This window comes from Jatropha curcas, chromosome 7 (assembly GCF_041381405.1).
Source record: "Jatropha curcas cultivar XTBG-Jc1 chromosome 7, XTBG_Jcur_1.0, whole genome shotgun sequence".
Classification (NCBI taxonomy): Eukaryota; Viridiplantae; Streptophyta; class Magnoliopsida; order Malpighiales; family Euphorbiaceae; genus Jatropha; species Jatropha curcas.
Window position 1 is genome coordinate 29,287,517 of NC_143157.1, and position 19,629 is coordinate 29,307,145.

General features: G+C 35.6%; 5 protein-coding genes across 6 annotated transcripts; all 5 read left to right on the top strand.

Annotated features, from left to right (window-relative positions):
* Positions 1-131: 131 nt before the first annotated feature.
* LOC105643443 (Transducin/WD40 repeat-like superfamily protein) lies at positions 132-6,145 on the top strand. The gene is made up of 17 exons (XM_012228566.4): positions 132-1,018; positions 1,177-1,243; positions 1,381-1,623; positions 1,791-1,864; positions 1,962-3,107; positions 3,266-3,407; positions 3,508-3,753; positions 3,860-4,154; positions 4,260-4,381; positions 4,466-4,585; positions 4,658-4,789; positions 4,883-5,005; positions 5,082-5,192; positions 5,275-5,421; positions 5,499-5,624; positions 5,763-5,879; positions 5,962-6,145. The coding sequence occupies exons 1-17, from the start codon at positions 294-296 to the stop codon at positions 5,977-5,979; spliced, it is 3,954 nt and encodes a 1,317-aa protein (XP_012083956.1). The 5' UTR covers positions 132-293; the 3' UTR covers positions 5,980-6,145.
* Positions 6,146-6,563: 418 nt separating this feature from the next.
* PRL1 (pleiotropic regulatory locus 1) lies at positions 6,564-11,979 on the top strand. The gene is made up of 17 exons (XM_089724094.1): positions 6,564-7,031; positions 7,136-7,160; positions 7,355-7,472; positions 7,656-7,737; positions 7,983-8,042; positions 8,429-8,513; positions 8,603-8,695; positions 9,215-9,278; positions 9,365-9,450; positions 9,560-9,661; positions 9,791-9,874; positions 10,111-10,171; positions 10,258-10,324; positions 10,432-10,509; positions 10,827-10,891; positions 11,391-11,468; positions 11,555-11,979. Exons 1-17 carry the CDS (start codon positions 6,898-6,900, stop codon positions 11,725-11,727), a joined length of 1,455 nt encoding a protein of 484 aa, XP_089580220.1. The 5' UTR covers positions 6,564-6,897; the 3' UTR covers positions 11,728-11,979.
* Positions 11,980-12,479: 500 nt separating this feature from the next.
* LOC105643446 (large ribosomal subunit protein eL22z) lies at positions 12,480-13,732 on the top strand. 2 transcript variants are annotated; one of them, XM_012228571.4, is made up of 3 exons: positions 12,480-12,638; positions 12,734-13,005; positions 13,368-13,732. In XM_012228571.4, exons 2-3 carry the CDS (start codon positions 12,767-12,769, stop codon positions 13,510-13,512), a joined length of 384 nt encoding a protein of 127 aa, XP_012083961.1. In that variant the 5' UTR covers positions 12,480-12,638; positions 12,734-12,766; the 3' UTR covers positions 13,513-13,732. The 2 variants fall into 2 exon arrangements, with proteins under 2 accessions (XP_012083961.1, XP_012083960.1); XM_012228570.4 differs by having other exon boundaries at positions 12,481-12,638; positions 12,731-13,005.
* Positions 13,733-15,918: 2,186 nt separating this feature from the next.
* LOC105643447 (phylloplanin) lies at positions 15,919-16,602 on the top strand. The gene is made up of 2 exons (XM_012228572.4): positions 15,919-16,150; positions 16,261-16,602. The coding sequence occupies exons 1-2, from the start codon at positions 15,973-15,975 to the stop codon at positions 16,548-16,550; spliced, it is 468 nt and encodes a 155-aa protein (XP_012083962.1). The 5' UTR covers positions 15,919-15,972; the 3' UTR covers positions 16,551-16,602.
* A 1,062-nt stretch (positions 16,603-17,664) lies between these two features.
* DI21 (drought-induced 21) lies at positions 17,665-18,504 on the top strand. Its single transcript, XM_012228574.4, has 2 exons — positions 17,665-17,876; positions 18,069-18,504. Exons 1-2 carry the CDS (start codon positions 17,803-17,805, stop codon positions 18,310-18,312), a joined length of 318 nt encoding a protein of 105 aa, XP_012083964.1. The 5' UTR covers positions 17,665-17,802; the 3' UTR covers positions 18,313-18,504.
* Positions 18,505-19,629: the final 1,125 nt, after the last annotated feature.

Below are 19,629 nucleotides of genomic sequence, written 5' to 3' on the forward strand. Positions count from 1 at the left end.
TATGATAAAGAGCATGTGAAGATGATAACAGTAAAATTTGTTTTCTTTCTCCTCTTTCCCCTTTTATGAATAGGAAGCAACGGTCAACTTTTGTCTTTAAGCTAGTATGAGAAATAGAGGGACCAAGAATGCTTGGATTTTGGTTAGAACGGTCACGGGAAATTGTTCTAAAACTTCAATTCTCTATAGCCACCACTTGTATATATGACCTTCTCCAATGTCTCTCTCTCTCTCTTATCCTCCATGGTTGAGTTCTCTTTTATCTTAAGAAGTATTACAGGTCTAAGTGCTCCATGGCTTCTATTTCTTCCTTTTCTTGCTCTCCTTTATCTCATGATTATGAGAGACCAGACCTTGAATCCATAAAGGCACTTGTTATTGCAGTAAATGAATATTTTCTTGAATTCTTAGCAAATATTGAATTATGGAATTCTTTGAAATCCCAATGTATTTCTAAGCTAAATATTAGAAAGCAAGAATTCTTTGAATTTTCCGAGCATTCAGTTATATCAAATCTTTATTGGGGGATTGAAAGCATTGAAGCTGCAATTCAGGAGAAAAATGCAGCAGAGAGACTTACCCGGTTAAAGAATTCGGAAAGAATGCTTCAGGCCCCAGCATTGCTTGAAGAAGATGGAGTCACAGCTGGAATTCAAAACCATTATTTGGTTTGCTGCTCATACTTTTACCTTTCTTTGGTTAGAAAATTGCAAAATGATGAGTCTCAGGTTGCCCTGCACTTTCTCCAAGCAACATCGGTATCGCCAAGAACTATTCGAACTGAACTTGCTCCAGAACTCTGTGCAAGTCTGTTTAATTCAAGAATTGTTTCAGAAATGGATGTCATCAGTGGAAAGAATGATAAGGAGGCCATTATTAATGAAGCAATTAGGGAGATTGCAAGGAGATACAAACACTGGCTAATGTATTATCAGGTCATGTTATATGGAGAGACTCTCCAGTGGCAGTGCAGAAGCAAAGATGCTTCATTCCGCGATGATGAATTGCAGAGTTTCTGGTTAGTTCTCCTTTTAGCGAATAACATCACAATTAATGCAGAAAAAAATAGAATTCTTTATCATTTTTTTTCCATCATATTGAATTAAACTTTGGATTTTCTTTGTTTCATATATGAATTTTTTAATGCCCTTGAAATATCTCGTAATATTATGACAGGCAAGTAACCAAAAGTAGTGACTCTTCAATTTCAATTGAGCAAGGACACTTGCTGAAACCATACAAAGTAAGCCCAAAACTAATGTTGAATTTCATTCAGACTATATGCAAATATTCAAAATGGATATTCTCATGCTCTAGGTTTATAAAATTTGCATTTTTACAAATTCTTATCTTTGTAGTTCCGCAAAAAATTTAATGCAGGATGAGAAGGTGCATCCACTCGATCCTCAAGAATATGCAGCTTATGATACAGCAGACAAACTTAAAACTTGCACAGAAATTCGAGATGACAGTAAAGTTCAAAACCTGAAAACTCAGACTGAAGAGCCTGAAAAATATACAAGCATCAAATGCCTTCAGGAAGTACTGATGGAATCCCAATCGGATACACCAACTTCAGCAAATTCATGCTACAGTTGTTATGTGGAAGAAGATGATGATGAGGTAACTTTTTGAGAGGCACCACATGAGCATAGAATTCTGTCTTGGAAAATTAGCTACCAAATGCATGTTTTTTTATTGTATCTCAGAATTATTGATTTTAATGCACCCCACCTGATATTTTTGGAGAATCATAATTATTGAATGATAGCTTACCCTTTTTGCATCAGGAAACTATGGATGATACTAAAATGTCAATCAGAACTACAAGTGAAGCTGATATGCAACTACAAGTTTGTGATCAGTTATGTTCAGAATCAAGTTTTTCGGGCATTTTCACTTGCTAAACAAGAATGTAATGAAGTGTTTAACAATGAAAACTACTTTATTTTTCTTTACAGGATGCAGGAGGCTTCTTGCTTCACATTGAACCAAATATACAAACCGATGATTTTGCCACTTGTACCTCAGCAAGCAGTGCAAAAGGTTAATGAAGTAAATATCAGTAACTTCTCTTCTGGCAGATTTCACAGTTCTATCAGCGATTTCGATTTATCTATCATGGAACTTCGAAATAAAAAATCAGGTTCTTTCCCGGATGGCAATGTTGAAGGAATTGATCGGGTAGGAGCAATTGCTCTACAGAATTGGAAGGTCATGCAGATGGGTAGACACCAAAAAGCTTCAAGGGAAAAACAGAGCTCGCCAAGCTCAAAAAACATGAATGATCTTTGTCTGCATTCGGGAAAAGATTCCATTTCCAATACTGAGTTAATGGCAATACTTGAGAAAGCAATTTCAAAACTGTGCTTCTCCGAAGGATTAGCAAAATGCGAGGAAGACTATGCTGTAGAACTTACAGCCATTTACAATATGTTGAACAGCAAAAAGGGAATAAAATACACTATCTTAAAGGATATTATTCTGGATCAGCTGCTAACAGCTATTTCAAGTTCTAAAGAGGAAAAAGTCATAAGGGCATCAATGTCTATTCTTACAAGTATTGTATCAGTAAACAAGTCAGCTATAGAAGATATCAGGAAGAAGGGATTGCGGTTGTGTGATTTGGCAACTGCTCTCAAGCAAAATGTGCATGAGGCAGCTATTCTTATATATCTGATAAATCCATCCCCAATAGAAATAAAGACATTAGAACTTATGCCAGCATTGGTGGAGATTGTGTGTACTTCAAACAACTACAAGGGGAAAATACCTTCAGAATTGCTGACACCTCCTGCAGCATCATTGATGATTGTTGAAATTCTAGTAACTGCATTTGATTGTGGTACCAATAACATGCACTTGGCTGCAATCAATTCTCCCAGAATTATCAGTAGGTTACTAGATGTTGCTAGAGACAATAATGTTGAGGAATGCATTTCCATGGCCAATATTTTAATAAAATGCATGCAATTTGATGGACAATGCAGAAAATGCATAATGGAATTTACTACTCTGGCTCCATTTAAACGTCTACTACAAAGTAATGAGAAGCGTGCCAAGTTAATAGCACTTCAGTTTTTCCATGAAATCCTCTGCATGCCAAGGTATGCATCCTCCTCTATAAACTCCAGTACAAAAAAAATATGAACAGTTTATGGTCATTAGAGGGAAAGATCATTAATTCGTGTAATTCATCTCTTTCAAGGAGATTAGAGGGAACAAATAAATGAACTGGCTATTAACATCCAAAAACTTTTGTCAGGTCATCAGTCATTACCTTATTGCAATGGTTACAGAAAGAAGGAAGTGATGGCATTATGCACATTCTGCTGCAGTGTGTCCAAGAACTTCAACCTCATTACCAACTTTTGGCAGCAAATTTATTGGTGCAGCTAGACATTCTGGTTAGTAGTATGACTTGCAAATAGCAATCAAATAAACTGCATTTCAGTTACCACAGGAATATATGATTTGAATTGATATGGTCTTATCAAATATTCGCAGGGAGACTCATCTGGTAAAAGTATGTTCATGAAAGAGGCTATGCAGATCATCCTCAAGTCAGTGGCATCTGAAGAAAGCTCTACTTTGCAGCAACTGTCTACTTTCATTCTGGCAAACATTGGAGGAACTTATACTTGGTCAGGGGAACCATACACAGTTGCTTTGCTAGTAAAAAAGGCAGGCTTGACCTCTTTGAAACACTGGAACATGATAAGAAACTTTGACTGGTCAGACCAAAGCCTGCAGGTAAGATGTAAGAAATAAATAAACTAATGACTCATTTAGTGGGGTGTTTATATTTTCTGTATATTAACCAGAGAGATTAAGAATAAGAAAGGTTCATGAAATTCAGGATGCTGGAATTGAATCCTGGTGTAGCAAGATTGCAAAAGGCATTCTTAGCATAGGCAAACCAGTATTCCATGCTTTAGAGAAAGGTCTAAGAAGTAAGATCAAAAGGGTTTCTCGGGACTCTCTCACCGCTATTGCATGGATTGGATGTGAAATTGCCAAGCATCAAAATGGCCTAAGAAATTCTGCGTGTGAGATACTGCTCGATGGTATTGAGCAATTTTTGCACCCAGGAATGGAGCTTGAAGAAAGACTTCTAGCATGTCTTTGCATCTATAACTATACTTCTGGCAGAGGTAATGCCCTTATTGAGTAACAACCGCCCTGCACGAATTTATTGAGCTCAACAATGAGTAGGAAATTTGTTGAGCCTCTATTTAAAAAGTACGTTCTTTGTGCAGGAATGCAGAAACTAATCCATTTCTCAGAAGGAGTAAGGGAGTCCCTGAGACGTTTTTCAAGTGTAACCTGGATGGCTGATGAACTACATAGAGTAGCTGACTTTTATCTGCCTAATAGATCAGTTAGTAATCTAATACCCTTTAGGTAACAATGCCGGTGTGATACCTTTTTTTCCTAATAAAAATTCTTGTAATGGTAAGAACAGCGTATATCTTGTGTACATTCACAAATTTTGGAGGCAAAACACAACTGCAGTGGAGCTGTAACTGCCCTTATCTACTACAGGGGACTGCTCTATAGTGGCTATTCTGATGGCTCTATTAAGGTATTTACTATACTATCATATATCCAAACTTGCCAAGGCCTGAAACATAAGACATCTATGCTTATTTACCAGGTGTGGGACTTCAAACAACAATCAGCCGCTCTTTTATGGGACCTGAAAGAGCACAAAAAGACAGTGACATGTTTTTCACTCTATGAACCAGGGGAAAGCCTTTTAAGTGGGTCTGCTGATAAAACCATTAGGGTATGGATAAAATAAAGTTTCATACAAATCTCATAATGAAGGAAATGTGAACTATTGATCCATTTTTTTCCAAACAATGCCTTAATTATGTAGGTTTGGCAAATGGTTCATCGAAAATTGGAGTGCATTGAAGTTATATCGTTGAAAGAACCAGTTCATAAGATAGAAACATATGGCCAGATGATTTTTGTTGTAGCGCAAGGCCATGGAATTAAGGTAACCATTTAACTAAACATTGCTAAAAGAAGTGTTCAAAACAAAAGCATTTTAGTATAGAACTTGCTATTTACAGGTGATTGATTCATCAAGAATAGCAAAAGAGATGTGCAAGAATAAGAAGGTTAAGTGTATGAGCGCAGTGCAGGGAAAACTTTACATAGGCTCCATGGATTCAAGCATACAGGTTGGTTAGTTTTTATGAGCATATTCTTTGATACAAACTCTTGTAGGAATTGGAAAAAGTACATGACCGATTTTCTTTTCAGGAATTAGCAATAACAAACAATAGAGAGCGAGAGATCAAACCACCAATAAAGAGTTGGATGATGCAAAACAAACCAATCAATTCGATAGTTGCATACAAAGATTGGCTTTATAGTGCAAGTTCAATTGTTGAAGGTTCAAAAATTAAGGTAAAAAATTGCACTGTGGATATTTTTGTTCTAATACTATGCAAGAAGCCTCCAGTTATTTAAAGGAAATATTACAGGAGTGGAGAACAAATTACAAGCCCCAAACGACAATACAAACTGAGAGAGGCAGAAATGTACAATTCATGGGAGTAGTGGAAGACTTCATATACTTAAATTGCAGCTCATCAACCAGCACCCTTCAGGTACACATTTTTCCTCTAGTACCTCAAAAGTTTGCTATAGTTAACTTTAGTAGAAAAGGGTAAAATTTTGAGGGACTAAAGCGTTTTACTGAAACTAAAATTTTCAATCTTGTGCGCTGGACATTTTTGTGAAATTAGATATGGTTGAGAGGGAAGCAACAGAATGTGGGGAGAATATCAGCAGGCAGCAAAATAACAAGCCTACTCATTGCCAATGACATTGTTTTGTGTGGTACTGAGAAAGGACTAATCAAGGTTTGTTCATTTAAAGCCTTCTGATTTTCAGTTTCTCTATTTATCCACTTCAATGGATAATGGTTTTCTCCTTTTGTGACAGGGATGGATACCACTCTAGAGGGAGGAAAGGAAGAGTTGTCTGATTGAGCCAGATTTTAGTTCCATGTAAATATATAGTTTGTGCACTATATATTGATATTACAAAGAATAGAGTTGTAAAAATATAATTGTGTTATCTGTATTACAAACTTGGAGATCAATAAAATTATAGCTGATTTAATGCACTGCGAGACCCAGTTAAAATCCTGATAGCCACTCCGTTCTCCATAAATTACAAACAATAAATTATAATAATAGTAATTTGACCTATCAAATTGCATAGCAAAAAATATCAAACAACTCAAAAAAAAAAAAAACAGTAAATGTGAATTTTATATTTTTCTTAAAAAATTAAAAAATATAAATAAATTTGAGAGCAACAATAGCTTTAGGATAATTTTTTTCTCCTAATACAATTATAAAATTATTTTAAATATATTCATAATATAGTTTTAAATGTATTAATGGAATAAGTTTTCTACTAAGTAAATTAGAATTTTTAGAAAGAAAAAAAATGCAATTTTATATGAATAAAATATTTTTTGAAAAATATAAATAAAACTATTCATTAAATAAATAAAAAAACAGTAAACATAGTGCGGGTAACGTCCTTGTTTCGTCTATTCCACGGTTTCACCTCTCTTATCCCCGCCGTTTATGAATTTTATTTAAAAGCCCTAACTAAAACTTTCTTTCCCTTTCTGCAAATTGCTTCGCTCAGAGTCGTCATGAAGTGAGTCGACGAGCATCAGCCGACGGTGTAACTTATGAAACAATCGGTTGGCTCCGTTCACTAATACGGGCACTGAATCGGACCGGGGTTCCCTCTAACTGCAATCCCCTCTTAATTTAACTGCCCTTGCACTACCGTCTCTCCCTCTCAAAAACCCTAGCATTCATAGGGAACAACTTACGGAGATCACTGCAGGAGGAGAAAATGCCTGGCCCTACACAAGAGATGGAGCCAGTGGAGCCACAGTCACTTAAGAAGCTTAGTCTAAAATCACTAAAGCGAGCGCTCGATCTATTCGCTCCAGTTCACGGCCAGCTAGCTCCAACGGATCCTGAAAGGTTACCATGGAACCCTAATTTTATCCTCCTTTTTTTTTTTTTTCTTAAAATTATTTCTCGTTATCTGATACTAATTGGGGATTTTTTTTATCGTCTTCATGCAGTAAACGAATTCGCTTGAACTATAAGGTTAGTGAAATTCCGTTCGTTCGTTTGTTTTAGGTATTGGTTATTATTGCATGCCCATTGGAACATTCAAACCATATTCATTGGAAGATGTGATAAGCAGCTTTGAATTTTCGGTTACATGTTAGGACTTTGGATTTTAGGTCATGAAGTCGTTGTTTTATGGGTCATAAGCTGCTGTTTAATTCACTGTGTAGATAAATGTCGAGTATAAAGGAATCAAAAGCGCAAACGAACTTCCTCGACCAGTTAATTCTACTACAACTGAAAGTGGCCCTCAATCATCAGCGCCTTCCAATGCCCTTGCTCTTCCAGGTCCTAATTAAAGTTGTTTTTCCCTTTGAACTGATTAATTGTACTTGTTCGATCATTAATGCATGTTTTTCTTCTATATATGATGCAATTTGTTTCAGCTTTTCTTGTGAGCCAGATCATGTTACTACTTACCAAAGCAATAGAGGTTCCTTATATTAATGTATGTGTCTCATTGTGCTGCAGGTCCAGATGATTCTAGGGACTCACAGAAGGGCGGGGTTCAAAATGCATTGATTGTTGGTCCATCTCTGCAGCCAAAGGGACCGTGAGTACCTTCCCCCCCTCCCTCCTCTCTCTCTCTCTCTCTCTCAAACGCACATGGAGATACCTAGCTGACTTTTACTTTGAAGAAAATTAAGTGTGAATAGTTATTTCCCCTCATATATTTTACCTTCTCGTATCTCCTCCTGCATACATTTTTGTTCTATATCTACTATTGTTTCTTTTTCTTGACAAAAAATCTTCTATTGGGACTCATTAATTCGATGGTTTTTTTTTTTGCTCTTTCAGAAATGATATTGGTCTGCAGGGAAAAAGCAAGGCATTGGTTTCTGGTTCTGGATCTGAAAGGTTTAGTTTCCTTGATTTTGTTCTCCTTTCTGCCACTCGATAATTTGTGAAGAAAATATGCTTACGATGGCGCATTACATGTTTAATGTCTTTGGGCTTCCGGATAGGTTATGTATTCTGCATCGATTCTCTGGCTAGATGCTTAACTTTGATAATTTCTGCTGTTTACAGTGAAAACTTAATTAGATACGTTGTTTAGTACATAGTGTCAAAAAGAAAATAGAATATGAGGTCCTTGTAGTGATAAATGGCTTAATGTTTAAATGTTTGCAAAGAGCAAAGGTTGATATCATACAGAACCTGTTCTGCTTATTTTGTTCCTCTTACAGATGTTTTCTGAATAATATGGCATATTTGGCTTTAATATATATTTTCTCCATTTATAGGAACTTCTCAACATCTGCTATAATGGAGAGAATCCCAAGCAAATGGCCACGTCCTGTCTGGCATCCTCCATGGAAGAACTACAGGGTAAGAGCTTTCTAATTTTTGTCATTGTTGATCACTACAATTTATTGCAACTAAGTGTTATGTCTTACATAGTTTGTATGATTATACAGGTCATAAGTGGTCATTTGGGATGGGTAAGATCTATTGCATTTGATCCAAGTAATTCATGGTTTTGTACTGGTTCTGCAGATCGTACAATCAAGGTAACAAGTTCGTTTTTTTCTTTTTCGATGAATTGATGTCATTGTGGAATTGCACAAATTTGGGTTGTTTGCTGTCCTGGGTTATATATGGTTTGGATTTATTTTTTTTCCTTCTTTATTTCTTGATATTTATTAGTTGATGAAAATGTGTGTATAAAAATTCATATACTTGTTTAAGAAATCATGATCCTATATGGGATCCAGATAACATCATGGTTTTAAGATTCCGATAAATTCTTTGATTTTCTTTTTCATACAACAAGGGAGCATTTTTAAGTAGAATGTTAACCGTCAAACTTAGTTCATTATGGGAATGGATGAGATTAGAGAAAAAAAAAAAAATTCATATCAATAATCTGTGTTACAGGAAAGTTACAGCCTATTGGGAGTTCCAACTTACCTTCACCCAATTAGAATTTCCTTGTTATACCCCTGTCCCCTTGGTGCATCATTTAGACTAGATTTTGCAGGAGCTATTTGTAATGGATTTTCTTTCCTTCCTGAATTTTGGTTGACCAGATATGGGATGTAGGAACTGGAAGGTTGAAGCTCACACTGACTGGGCACATTGAACAAGTACGAGGTTAGTCAATATCATCATTGTTGGCAATAATTGCTTGATTATTATGCTTTTAAGATATAATATCTCAAGACTGTTTACTTTTACAGGCCTTGCTGTCAGCCAAAGGCATACCTACATGTTTTCTGCTGGTGATGACAAACAGGTGAAATGCTGGGACCTCGAGCAGAACAAGGTGAGAACTTCAACCTAATTTGACTATTCGAACCTACTAATCCATCAGCCTCTATAATAATAAAAAGAAACTATGATTTGAGTGGCTGATCTTTTTTAAACATATATAGGTTGTCAGGTCTTATCATGGTCATCTGAGTGGTGTCTACTGCTTGGCTCTTCATCCCACTATTGACCTTTTGCTAACTGGAGGTCGCGATTCTGTTTGTCGGGTATGGTATTTTTCTCTATTGTGGATAAGTTGTTAAGGCGAATGCTGTTTATATGTATATCTACTGAGCAATTTGTAAACTTTTTATATATCTGGGATTAGAAAGATAACTTGCGAGAGAAATTCTCAGGTCTGGGATATTCGTACAAAAGTTCAAGTTTTTGCTCTTTCTGGGCATGATAATACAGTATGCTCAGTTTTTACTCGACCAACGGTATGCAATCACCCTTCTCTTTTTCCTCCACTCCTATTTAGTTTTTTTTTTTCTTTTTCTTTTTCCTTCTAATATTTATTAAATTGTCCTGCTATCAACATGAGATTGTATGTGACACATGCAACAGCTTTAGACAAGACATGAAATAAATTAAGAATTCATGGCTGAGTTTTTCTATCTGTATTGCACACATGTGTATATAATTGTTGATTATATATCCGTTTTTCTGTTTCCAGGATCCACAAGTTGTAACGGGTTCCCATGACACGACCATCAAGTTCTGGGATCTCAGATATGGTAGTTTGTTTTTCTTATGATTTTTTTTTTTTTCTCATTTACAATTTACTTTCAGTCTTTTATCATAACAATTGTTTGTCTTACAGGTAAGACTATGTTAACACTCACACACCACAAGAAATCTGTTCGAGCTATGGCACAGCATCCTACAGAGTATGTGCCTATATTCATTTTCTTTCACTTTTTGTTACCAATGGGGCTATGTTTGATCATATAGTGGTTCTGCAATCATTCTTTATTCTTTTTATTTATTCTTTCAGGCATTGCTTTGCATCTGCATCAGCTGACAACATAAAGAAATTCCGCCTTCCAAAAGGAGAATTCTTACACAACATGCTGTAAGTTTTATCTAATGTTTCCAAAAAAATGCAGAGAAGATCGATAGAAAATCTTTCTTGTCCCATGAAAAATGAATCTGGTTGAACACCTGAAATGAAGTGAGTTGATTAGAAAGGGGGTGGTTAGACATATCTCAAAAAAATGTTCAAAATAAGTGCACTATATGCTTTCTCTTAGTAATTTTATTATCTGGTTCAGATAATTTTTTGAAAGATTGCAATTATGACTTCTTTAGCACCTGGTTTTATTATCTTTCAAAATTATGTTCTTCCATGTTGTAGTTGTAAAGTCTAACAACCTAATTTTATTTTATCAGCTCGCAGCAGAAGACCATCATTAATGCAATGGCTATCAATCAGGATGGTGTAATGGTTACAGGAGGTGCGGATACCTTTTACATAAACTCAAATAATAATTTGTCTGACATGTGTCTGATGTCATTAGTCATAGTCGTCCTAGAGCTATGGGTCACAGTCTGGGAGAATAAGGCCCCTTCGTCTTTGCTTGGCTCTGTTGGTGTGACTGTTGGACAGAAAACTATAGAGGTGTGAGAATTTGCCTGGGTTTATCTTACAAACAACGGAATCACTCAGGCTGGGATCAAGCTGGTCTGTTTTATAGCAAATCTTGGCTGATCCAAAAGGTGGTCATACCTTAGGTTTAGTAGCTGAGCAAGGCAATATGTGCCACGGTGACCTCTAAAGACCCAGACTAACTCTTACCTCCTACAACATCTGGCCTAATTTTGGTTCAATTCTTGCTTGTTAGTAGATAGGAAGAATGAATTTCCATTTTGACTTGGCTTCTATACCCAGATTACATGGGCCTATGAAATATTTGTTCCATTTCTTTGTAATTGTTTTCCCTCACTTTATTTTAGGTGATAATGGTAGTATGTGGTTCTGGGATTGGAAGAGTGGTCATAATTTCCAGCAAGCTCAAACGATTGTACAGCCTGGTGTGTTTTTTTCTCGTCTATCTTTTTTCCGTTGTTTTTTACTGATGATGGAATGAAACAACAATGACGCTACTATTTCTCTACAGGTTCATTGGACAGTGAAGCTGGTATATACGCTATCTCATATGATGTAACTGGTTCAAGGCTTGTTACATGCGAAGCTGACAAGACAATTAAGATGTGGAAAGAAGATGATAGTGCGACCCCAGAAACACATCCTCTCAACTTCAAGCCACCTAAAGATATCCGTCGGTTCTAGTGGTCATGTTGCTATTCCTTTTTTTTTTTTTTTTTTCTTTCCGCGTTGGCAATGTATCGTGCCATTTCACTATATGTAACCTTTATTCATAGTAAGTGGGATCCTTATCAGTCTGTCACAATGAACATAGGATTGATTTTCTCACATCAGGAAGTAACAGAAGTTTGAATCAATTTTTTCTAGCATAGTGCAATGTACTTGAGAGTTATTTGCTGGTCTTGAAGCTACCACAGAATGTAAATTTTTATATCATCTGTATTATTAGCAAGTGAGGTTTTTGCTTCATGAAAGATAATGTCATTAGCTCCCAATTTTGAAGAATTTATGGATTTATTTTTTTATAAATATATGAATCTTATGCAGAGCGAAGGGACATTCAACATATTCTTTTTGGCCTTTTTTCAACCATCTAGCCCTCTAAGCCGCACAAATTCACAAAGGAACCAAATAACATAACACCCAGTTTTGTTATTATTATTATTATTATTATTGTCATCTTCTAATTGTAGATTGAAAAACCGAAAGAGGTTTTCTTTTAAGATTTGGAAAATTTTCAGGTTTTAAAGGGTTAGTAAACAGGTATCCTTTCCGCGTTCTCTGAGAATAGTTGAAGGAAACAATAGGGGAAGTTTCCCCGTGGAAAATTTATGTTGATTTTGTTGGGTTTCGGATCCCAAATTAGTCTACAAAATGAGCCCAAAATGCTTAAATTTTGGGCCCGGGCAGCAAACAGATCCATGAGGCTAGGAACAAGCTCCTGATGATCCACTATCAACAGTCTCGACCCGAATCATCATAGACTGAGGTTAGAGACTAGAGTTTCAGTAGCAAATAAAACCCTAATCGCAGCACTGTCTCCATTCCCTTCTCATTTCTGCGGCGCTTCAAAGCCTTAACGTCCATCTTCTCTGGTCAGTCCCTCTCTCTTTCTCTGTAATCAAATAAATGCATATTTATTTACCGTTGTATTATATTCTCCCTTGTTTTTTTTGCTGTTATTTAGCAGATAAGCCTCTTAGCATTCAGGAAGGCGAAGAAAATGAGTAGAGGCGGTGCAGCTGGGGCCGGCGGAGCCAAGGGGAAGAAGAAAGGAGCAACTTTCACTATTGATTGCGCGAAGCCGGTGGAGGATAAGATCATGGACATTGCCTCTCTCGAAAAATTCCTCCAGGAGCGCATCAAAGTCGGCGGCAAAGCTGGAGCTCTCGGTGATTCCGTCACTGTCACCCGTGAAAAGTCCAAGATCACTGTAACATCCGACTCCAACTTCTCCAAACGGTAAATAGCTTATTTTTGGGTTTTGTATTTGGTTCTTCTTATGCTTACTAGATAGACAGGGTAGTCAACTATTACAGTGAAATCGTGAATTTATAGATGTAAATGAAGTGCTGCATTGCTAATGGATCAGAGCATTGATATTGTGTGTTTTAGTTATCTGAGCTTGTATGACCACCTTATGTTTATCATCAAATGGTGATGAAGTCTTAAGTTTATCATCTTTGCTTATAAGATAGTCGGTATCTTTGCTTGAAAGAAGCTAAATTATAGCAAGTAACTTGTTTTCTGAACTGACACCATTTGCCTTCTCTCTTATTGCAAACTTCATTTGATTGAGTTGGATTATTATTTGGCCTTTACAGATATCTCAAGTACTTGACAAAGAAATACTTGAAGAAGCACAATGTGAGGGATTGGCTTCGAGTCATTGCTTCCAACAAGGATCGTAATGTTTATGAGCTGAGATACTTCAATATTGCTGAGAATGAAGGTGAAGAGGAAGAGTAAATTGTATCAGTTTGTCCTTTTCATGTCACTATTCTCATTTTTTTCCCTCTCTTCATAGTAATCTTTCTTACTATTGACTTTAATTATGCTTTCTTTAGTAAGTTTTAGAACTTGAAGATGATGATATTTTGTTAAAAGCCTATTCCTAGTTATGGTTGGATATTAACCATATTTTGAGATTTTTGGTTTTGGATAAAGAATGCTTGCCAAAATTATATCAGTGTGGTCTCCTTTCAACAATTTTTATCGGGGTCTTAGTTGCAACAGACTTCGTCCATTCCTAACATAGGAAAGAATATTGATGTTTTGCTGGTTTTTAATTTTGCCTAGAATATTCTTCTGGCTGCATTCGATCTTTTTTTCTGGTTTACTTCACATTTTCATTCACCATGGGTTTTGACTATTATTTCATCCTCTCTTATGCTTCGATATTGCAAAGTCCTTACATATAGTAATAGAAGTACGTTAAAAATGTACAAAGTCTCACCTTAGAGACATTGGCATCCCTTTCATGAATACTAGGTTCTTTTAATTGCGTCAGTTGTAGGTTTTTCTCCAGCATGTATGCAGAAATGCTCAAAGGCATTCTTGATTTTTGGTATCTAGGAGTTGCCTTTTCTTCCAGCAAATTAGTGAAAGTAAATACTTTGAGTTGCTCTGAGAATGGCAAAACCAGATGTTCCCCAAAGCCAAAATATTTAGAGTTCTGTCTGTTGATTTTGATATACCAATCTGTAAGATTGGTCATCTACTTTGTTTTTGTTTATTCAAACGAGACTGTGTTGCTCACACTTTGCTGCTTGTCTTGAATTTGGTTTACACAAAATTTGAATTTGCCTTGAATCTGAGTGATGGAATTTAAACATTCTATGTATTTGCCAGATTCCTTTGTTTTGGTTGAGAAAAAATAGGTCACAATTGATGGAATTGATTAATTCCATTATATGGTCTTAAATGATACTATTTAAACTGTTTAATTTTATTTTAAAATAGTACTTGATTCGATGCATTTTTTTTCCATCTGAAGAATGGAATTTGAGATTCATTGTATTTCATAATGTATAGGTTTTACATTCCATGGATTTTTTGAAATACGTGGATTTCACGTTCTATCAGTATATCATACGGTGCTTTTTTCTGTATTAAACTTGTGGAACCATTGAACCCTCAAGACTAGGGTTGCTACACCTAGCGGTGGTTACACGTTTTATTGTGGATAGTGTAGCCAGATTGCATTTGATTCGTTTGCGAAATACTATGAAAATATAATATTTTTTGGATATCAACGAGGGTATTAACAATTTTTCATTGTGAAATACATAAATTTTCAATTTTCTTCAATCTTCTCTTTTCCATTTTTAAGAAATGAAGTCAATTAAAATATTTTAAACAAAAATTGGCATTTGCTTAATCAAATGGCATTTGCTTAAGTTAATTAACTGAAGAACTTGAAATGATAACAAATAATAAGTAATAACACAAGTGGCTGCAATGTGCCATTACCAAATTTGATGGAGGATGAAGAGTAGAAAATTTTGAGGCTTCTGTGGACCAATCAGCCATTCCCCGAAAAAGTATTTAGCAATCAAACAATCTTTAGGGAAAATGGCCAATTGTTATATCTAGGCACGGCAATGGCGTCTTCCCCTACTTTTTATAGAGCCAAAAGGCCTCCATGCAAGGGACAGAAGGCATGCTATTGGAACTAGGGTGTAAAACAGATTGTAGGTTTTGATGGGTAAAGAACTGTAGACAAACAAATAGGATCAAATTTAATTCCCTTTACAAGAGGCAAAGAGAGAGGCAAGAACAAGTTAGTCAAAAAATTCTGCAGCAACTTGGTCTCCCATGTTCTATAAATAGGATACATACTTTACTTACAGTGTATCTTCAATTACAGGAACTAGCTAGAGCTACATATCGCCTTGAAATCAATTCTTCTTCTTTCCCTTTTTTTTGACTTCCCCAAATAAGTTACTCCCTAGAATGCCAATTTGATATAGTAATATAATAAGTTAATAACATATTAAGAAAATTCAGGCCATAGTTTTGATGAGATAGTGCTTTCCTTAGGCTATTCAGTGCTATCAGAATTCCTCTCCATGGACATGCAGGCCCTAATGCATATGCAATACATGCTTCGCGCGCACCAAGCCAACCCAGCTCCTACGCATCCGCCCGAGCCTAAATTAATTAGTTCATGGCGCCCAGCTCTTAATTCTGGAAAATCAACAAATTTGCATATAAATTAATATAGGCAGTTAGACAGAGACTTATGACATGCAACTAACGAATGACATTCATTCAAGAAGTATGAGTTCTTTGCTTTTTCAGAATTATTTATGCAAAACATGCATTGTGAATGCAACCACTTCACGTATATAAATAAGTTATATACGCATCTTAAAGATTATATCTGCATAATAATTCAATCATCGATCACTGTCATTGGAGCTATATATGGCCTTGAAAACGTTTCTTCTCATTACCCTTTCGGTTGCTGTTATGGCCACCATAAGAACTGGGGCTCAGTTTGGAGATATAAACACCCTTCTTGGTCTTATCCGCATCCAAGGGACAGTATACTGCTCCATGAATGATACTATGAGTAACATTGCCTCTTCACCCCCTTTTAGTAGTAAGTTAGCGCTAATAAATATTGTTCAGCTCCCATTGCAAACTTGGAACGATGCGGTTCTCTGTCCTTCAAGATTCATCTCATTGAATTTTATTTTACTTTCTTTGCAGATGCTGTGGTGCAATTGAAGTGTGGAGAAAATGTGATTAGTAGCACAACGACAAATGGGTCTGGACATTTTTCAGCTACGTTAGATCCTTTTAATTTTATTGTTTCTTCATTATTGAACAGTTGTAATCTGAAAGTTGCGACTCCGCTATCAAGCTGCGACTCCGCTCTACCGTCTGCCGGCGGTCTACTGTCAGCTTTACAGTTCATCGGAAACACTTTTGTAGGACAAACAAATATAGGACAAATGAACATTATTCCTGCAGGATTTCAATTTGTGCCATCCCATTAAATAGACACGCAATACTTTATTATATGAATAAGATCAGTTTGGTTAATTTGAAGGATGGATTCTAATTAAAATTCTTATTCCAATGTTTGATATTACATTAATGGATAATTTCTGGAAGTGCACCAGCTTAGCACTAATAAATAGTAATTAGGAGAGTGTAAAGTCACAAAATTGGTGGCACCCATGGATGGACTAATTAACCTTGAAGAAGCTAAACTACAAAATGATATATTTTTCGCAATGACCAGAAGGATTGGCATCGAGAATAGCAAAAGCACACAGGAGTCAGCACCACCATCACCATTATCATGTGCAACCTCAACCTTTAATTACACGGACGGTGCCAAAATTCTAGGCACTGTCGCCTCATTTCATGGATTATAAGCCACGCTACCTTCCATGGATATCTATTTTTTACATTATATATTAAACTGCCTAATTAAGCATTTTTCAAGAACTCTCTTGTTTACGTATATAAACTTTAATTGTATTATAATAACTTAATTTGTGTCAGGGTAATGTAATTAATTATATAATCCAAGAATTATTGTGGGCCTAAATTATGCATGGTCAGCTAAAGGATAAGGATGCACCGAATTCATTTGAAAGACGTCATAATCAAAAAGAGTTCGCGGTGGCCACAAGTTTCATGATCGTCAGTATCCATTTTGAATAAAAAATTTGTTTTAGCAAATGGAGAATCATAACTTGTTGATTCAAAGAGAACTCAAATATATAATTGAAAAATAGAAATAAAATAAAAATTCAATTTCCTGCTTTCTAAAAGAATGAACACAAATTTATTATAATTTTATAATTCTATATTATATTGATGTTCACTGTCAATAATTACCGGTAATTGATACCGACCATTAATCATTATTAATAATAAATTTTTATAACATTTTTTAATTAATATTCAATCATAAAATCAAATAAGGGAAAATAAATTATATTTATTTCGAAAGAAACTGTGCCTAGAGGTTGAAACGTGTCAACTTTTGCAAGATTGAGCACACAGAGTCAGAAACTAGTAGTCTCTAGTCTCTGGAAATAAGACGCGTTTCTAACTTTTTCTCTTCATATATAAGCAAAGACATTAACTCTAATGTTGCATCTCCACCACTAAGTGAGGAAAGAGAGCGGGCCGCGAGTAGCTGCAGAAGGATTGATCCATTCGAGAATCTATTTCTCAGGGGATCGAATAGCTTCTGCAGTATCTGCTTACTCTGTACATATATCTACCAATAAAATGACTCGCTCTCTTTCCACCGCTAAATTTCTGGTTGCTTCAATTGTTGAGGATCTACCACTTTCTATCTTCCGGTGAGCCTACACTATCAAACCCTGTTTTCTTTCTCTTTTTGGTTTTTAAAAGAAATGGATGTGTAAGATCTTGATTTTTAACGTTGTGTGTGTGTGTGTGATTAAAAAGAAGGGAAAAAAAAATGGTGGTCCAATCTGTTTCTGATCTTGTATATAATAAATATCACACTGAAACTCTGTTAAGTGAAACAGGAGAGGCTATGCGGGTGCAGCACATGGGTCTGAGTCGGCTAGCTTTGGTAGGCGAGGGTCAAGGACTAGTATTGTGGGGAAAGTAGAAGAAAGAGCTGCGACGAAAGAAGATGATTCAGGATCATCTACTGCGTGGGCACCAGACCCCATCACGGGGTACTACAGGCCAGCTAATTCTGCGGCTGAGATCGACCCGGCTGAGCTCCGGGAAATGCTATTGCACAACCGGGTTAGGCCACGGTAGAAGTCTGAGATTCAGATGCTGAAGTGGTGGCGTTCACTTTTTAGTGTGTTTCTTACACCAGCATATAGTAGTACTGTACTAGAAGTTTTTAAATGTTGCCAGTTGCGTCATACCACTCTTATTGTCTTAAAGACTCCTGTAGTCTTGGTTATGACTTATCATATCAATGAAGAAAACTATCCATTATCAAAATTTATGTTTCCCGTTTAATGTCTCGACACTAATATATTTCTGATTGTATTTCTTTCTTATTTTCTTAATGAATTTGGAATTTTCTTTTTAAAAAAAAAACACTGTATATGATATGTTTTTATTTGTACATTAAGTTAATTATTATTAAAATATATATATTTTATTAGTACTTTATTATTTTTTGGAGAAAGATTTTAATATTTTTGTATGTAATAAATGATTTTATTAAATTAGACCTAGTCTGGTCGTAATAAATTATTTTATTAAAATATATATAAATGATTTTTGTTCTCTTAATAAAAAAAAAGGTCTTACTGAATATAATTATTTTTTTGCTTTTATTGAATTGATTTGAGGTATATGATAATAAAGCTTTGATAAAATTGAGTTTGCATTTAATAGAAAGAATTGCAATTTCATTCCATTAAATTTTTTTTATATATTTTTAATCAAGATAAATCATTTGTTTATTTTCGTCATTTATTCTAACTTGGTTGATGGGATCCTATGCTCAAAGGAATTTTATAATTTGAAATTTTAGATATGACAAATTCAATCTCTATACTCTTTAAAAAAAAAAAAAAACAAAAAGAAGAAGAACATCTTTTACCAATTAGACTTTTAACATTGAAATGAACCTTGAAAAGGGGACATCATCATAAAGATTAGAGAAAATAAAGAATTGGGTAGAGGCCAAAATTCTCCCAATCAATTTCAATAATTTAGTGCATGGGCTTCTCTTCGTTAACATTGTCGGCCCATCAAGGAGGCCTATTGGGCTGAATAAAGTAAATCCTCGAAGGAAAATATTGCAAAAGGGTTTTTAATTTGGAAGAATCTTTTCCTTTATGGTTAGGGCAATGAAGAAAAACTCCTCTCGTCGCAACCGCGGAGAAATTGTTTTCCTCGCCACGTACAATTGCCGGCGATCCCCACCGATCACCATATCACTTCTTTTCCGATACACAACTCACCAGATTGAGTAAAGAAGCTCAGCTCAAAAGTACAAGTTTCATAGTCAGGTTTATCAGGAGGCCATCAGTCTAAAGTAGCACAGAAAAAATAATTGTGAGTTGCTCCAATTGAAGCTCTTCCATAATGCACCTTCAATTCAATATTAATTTT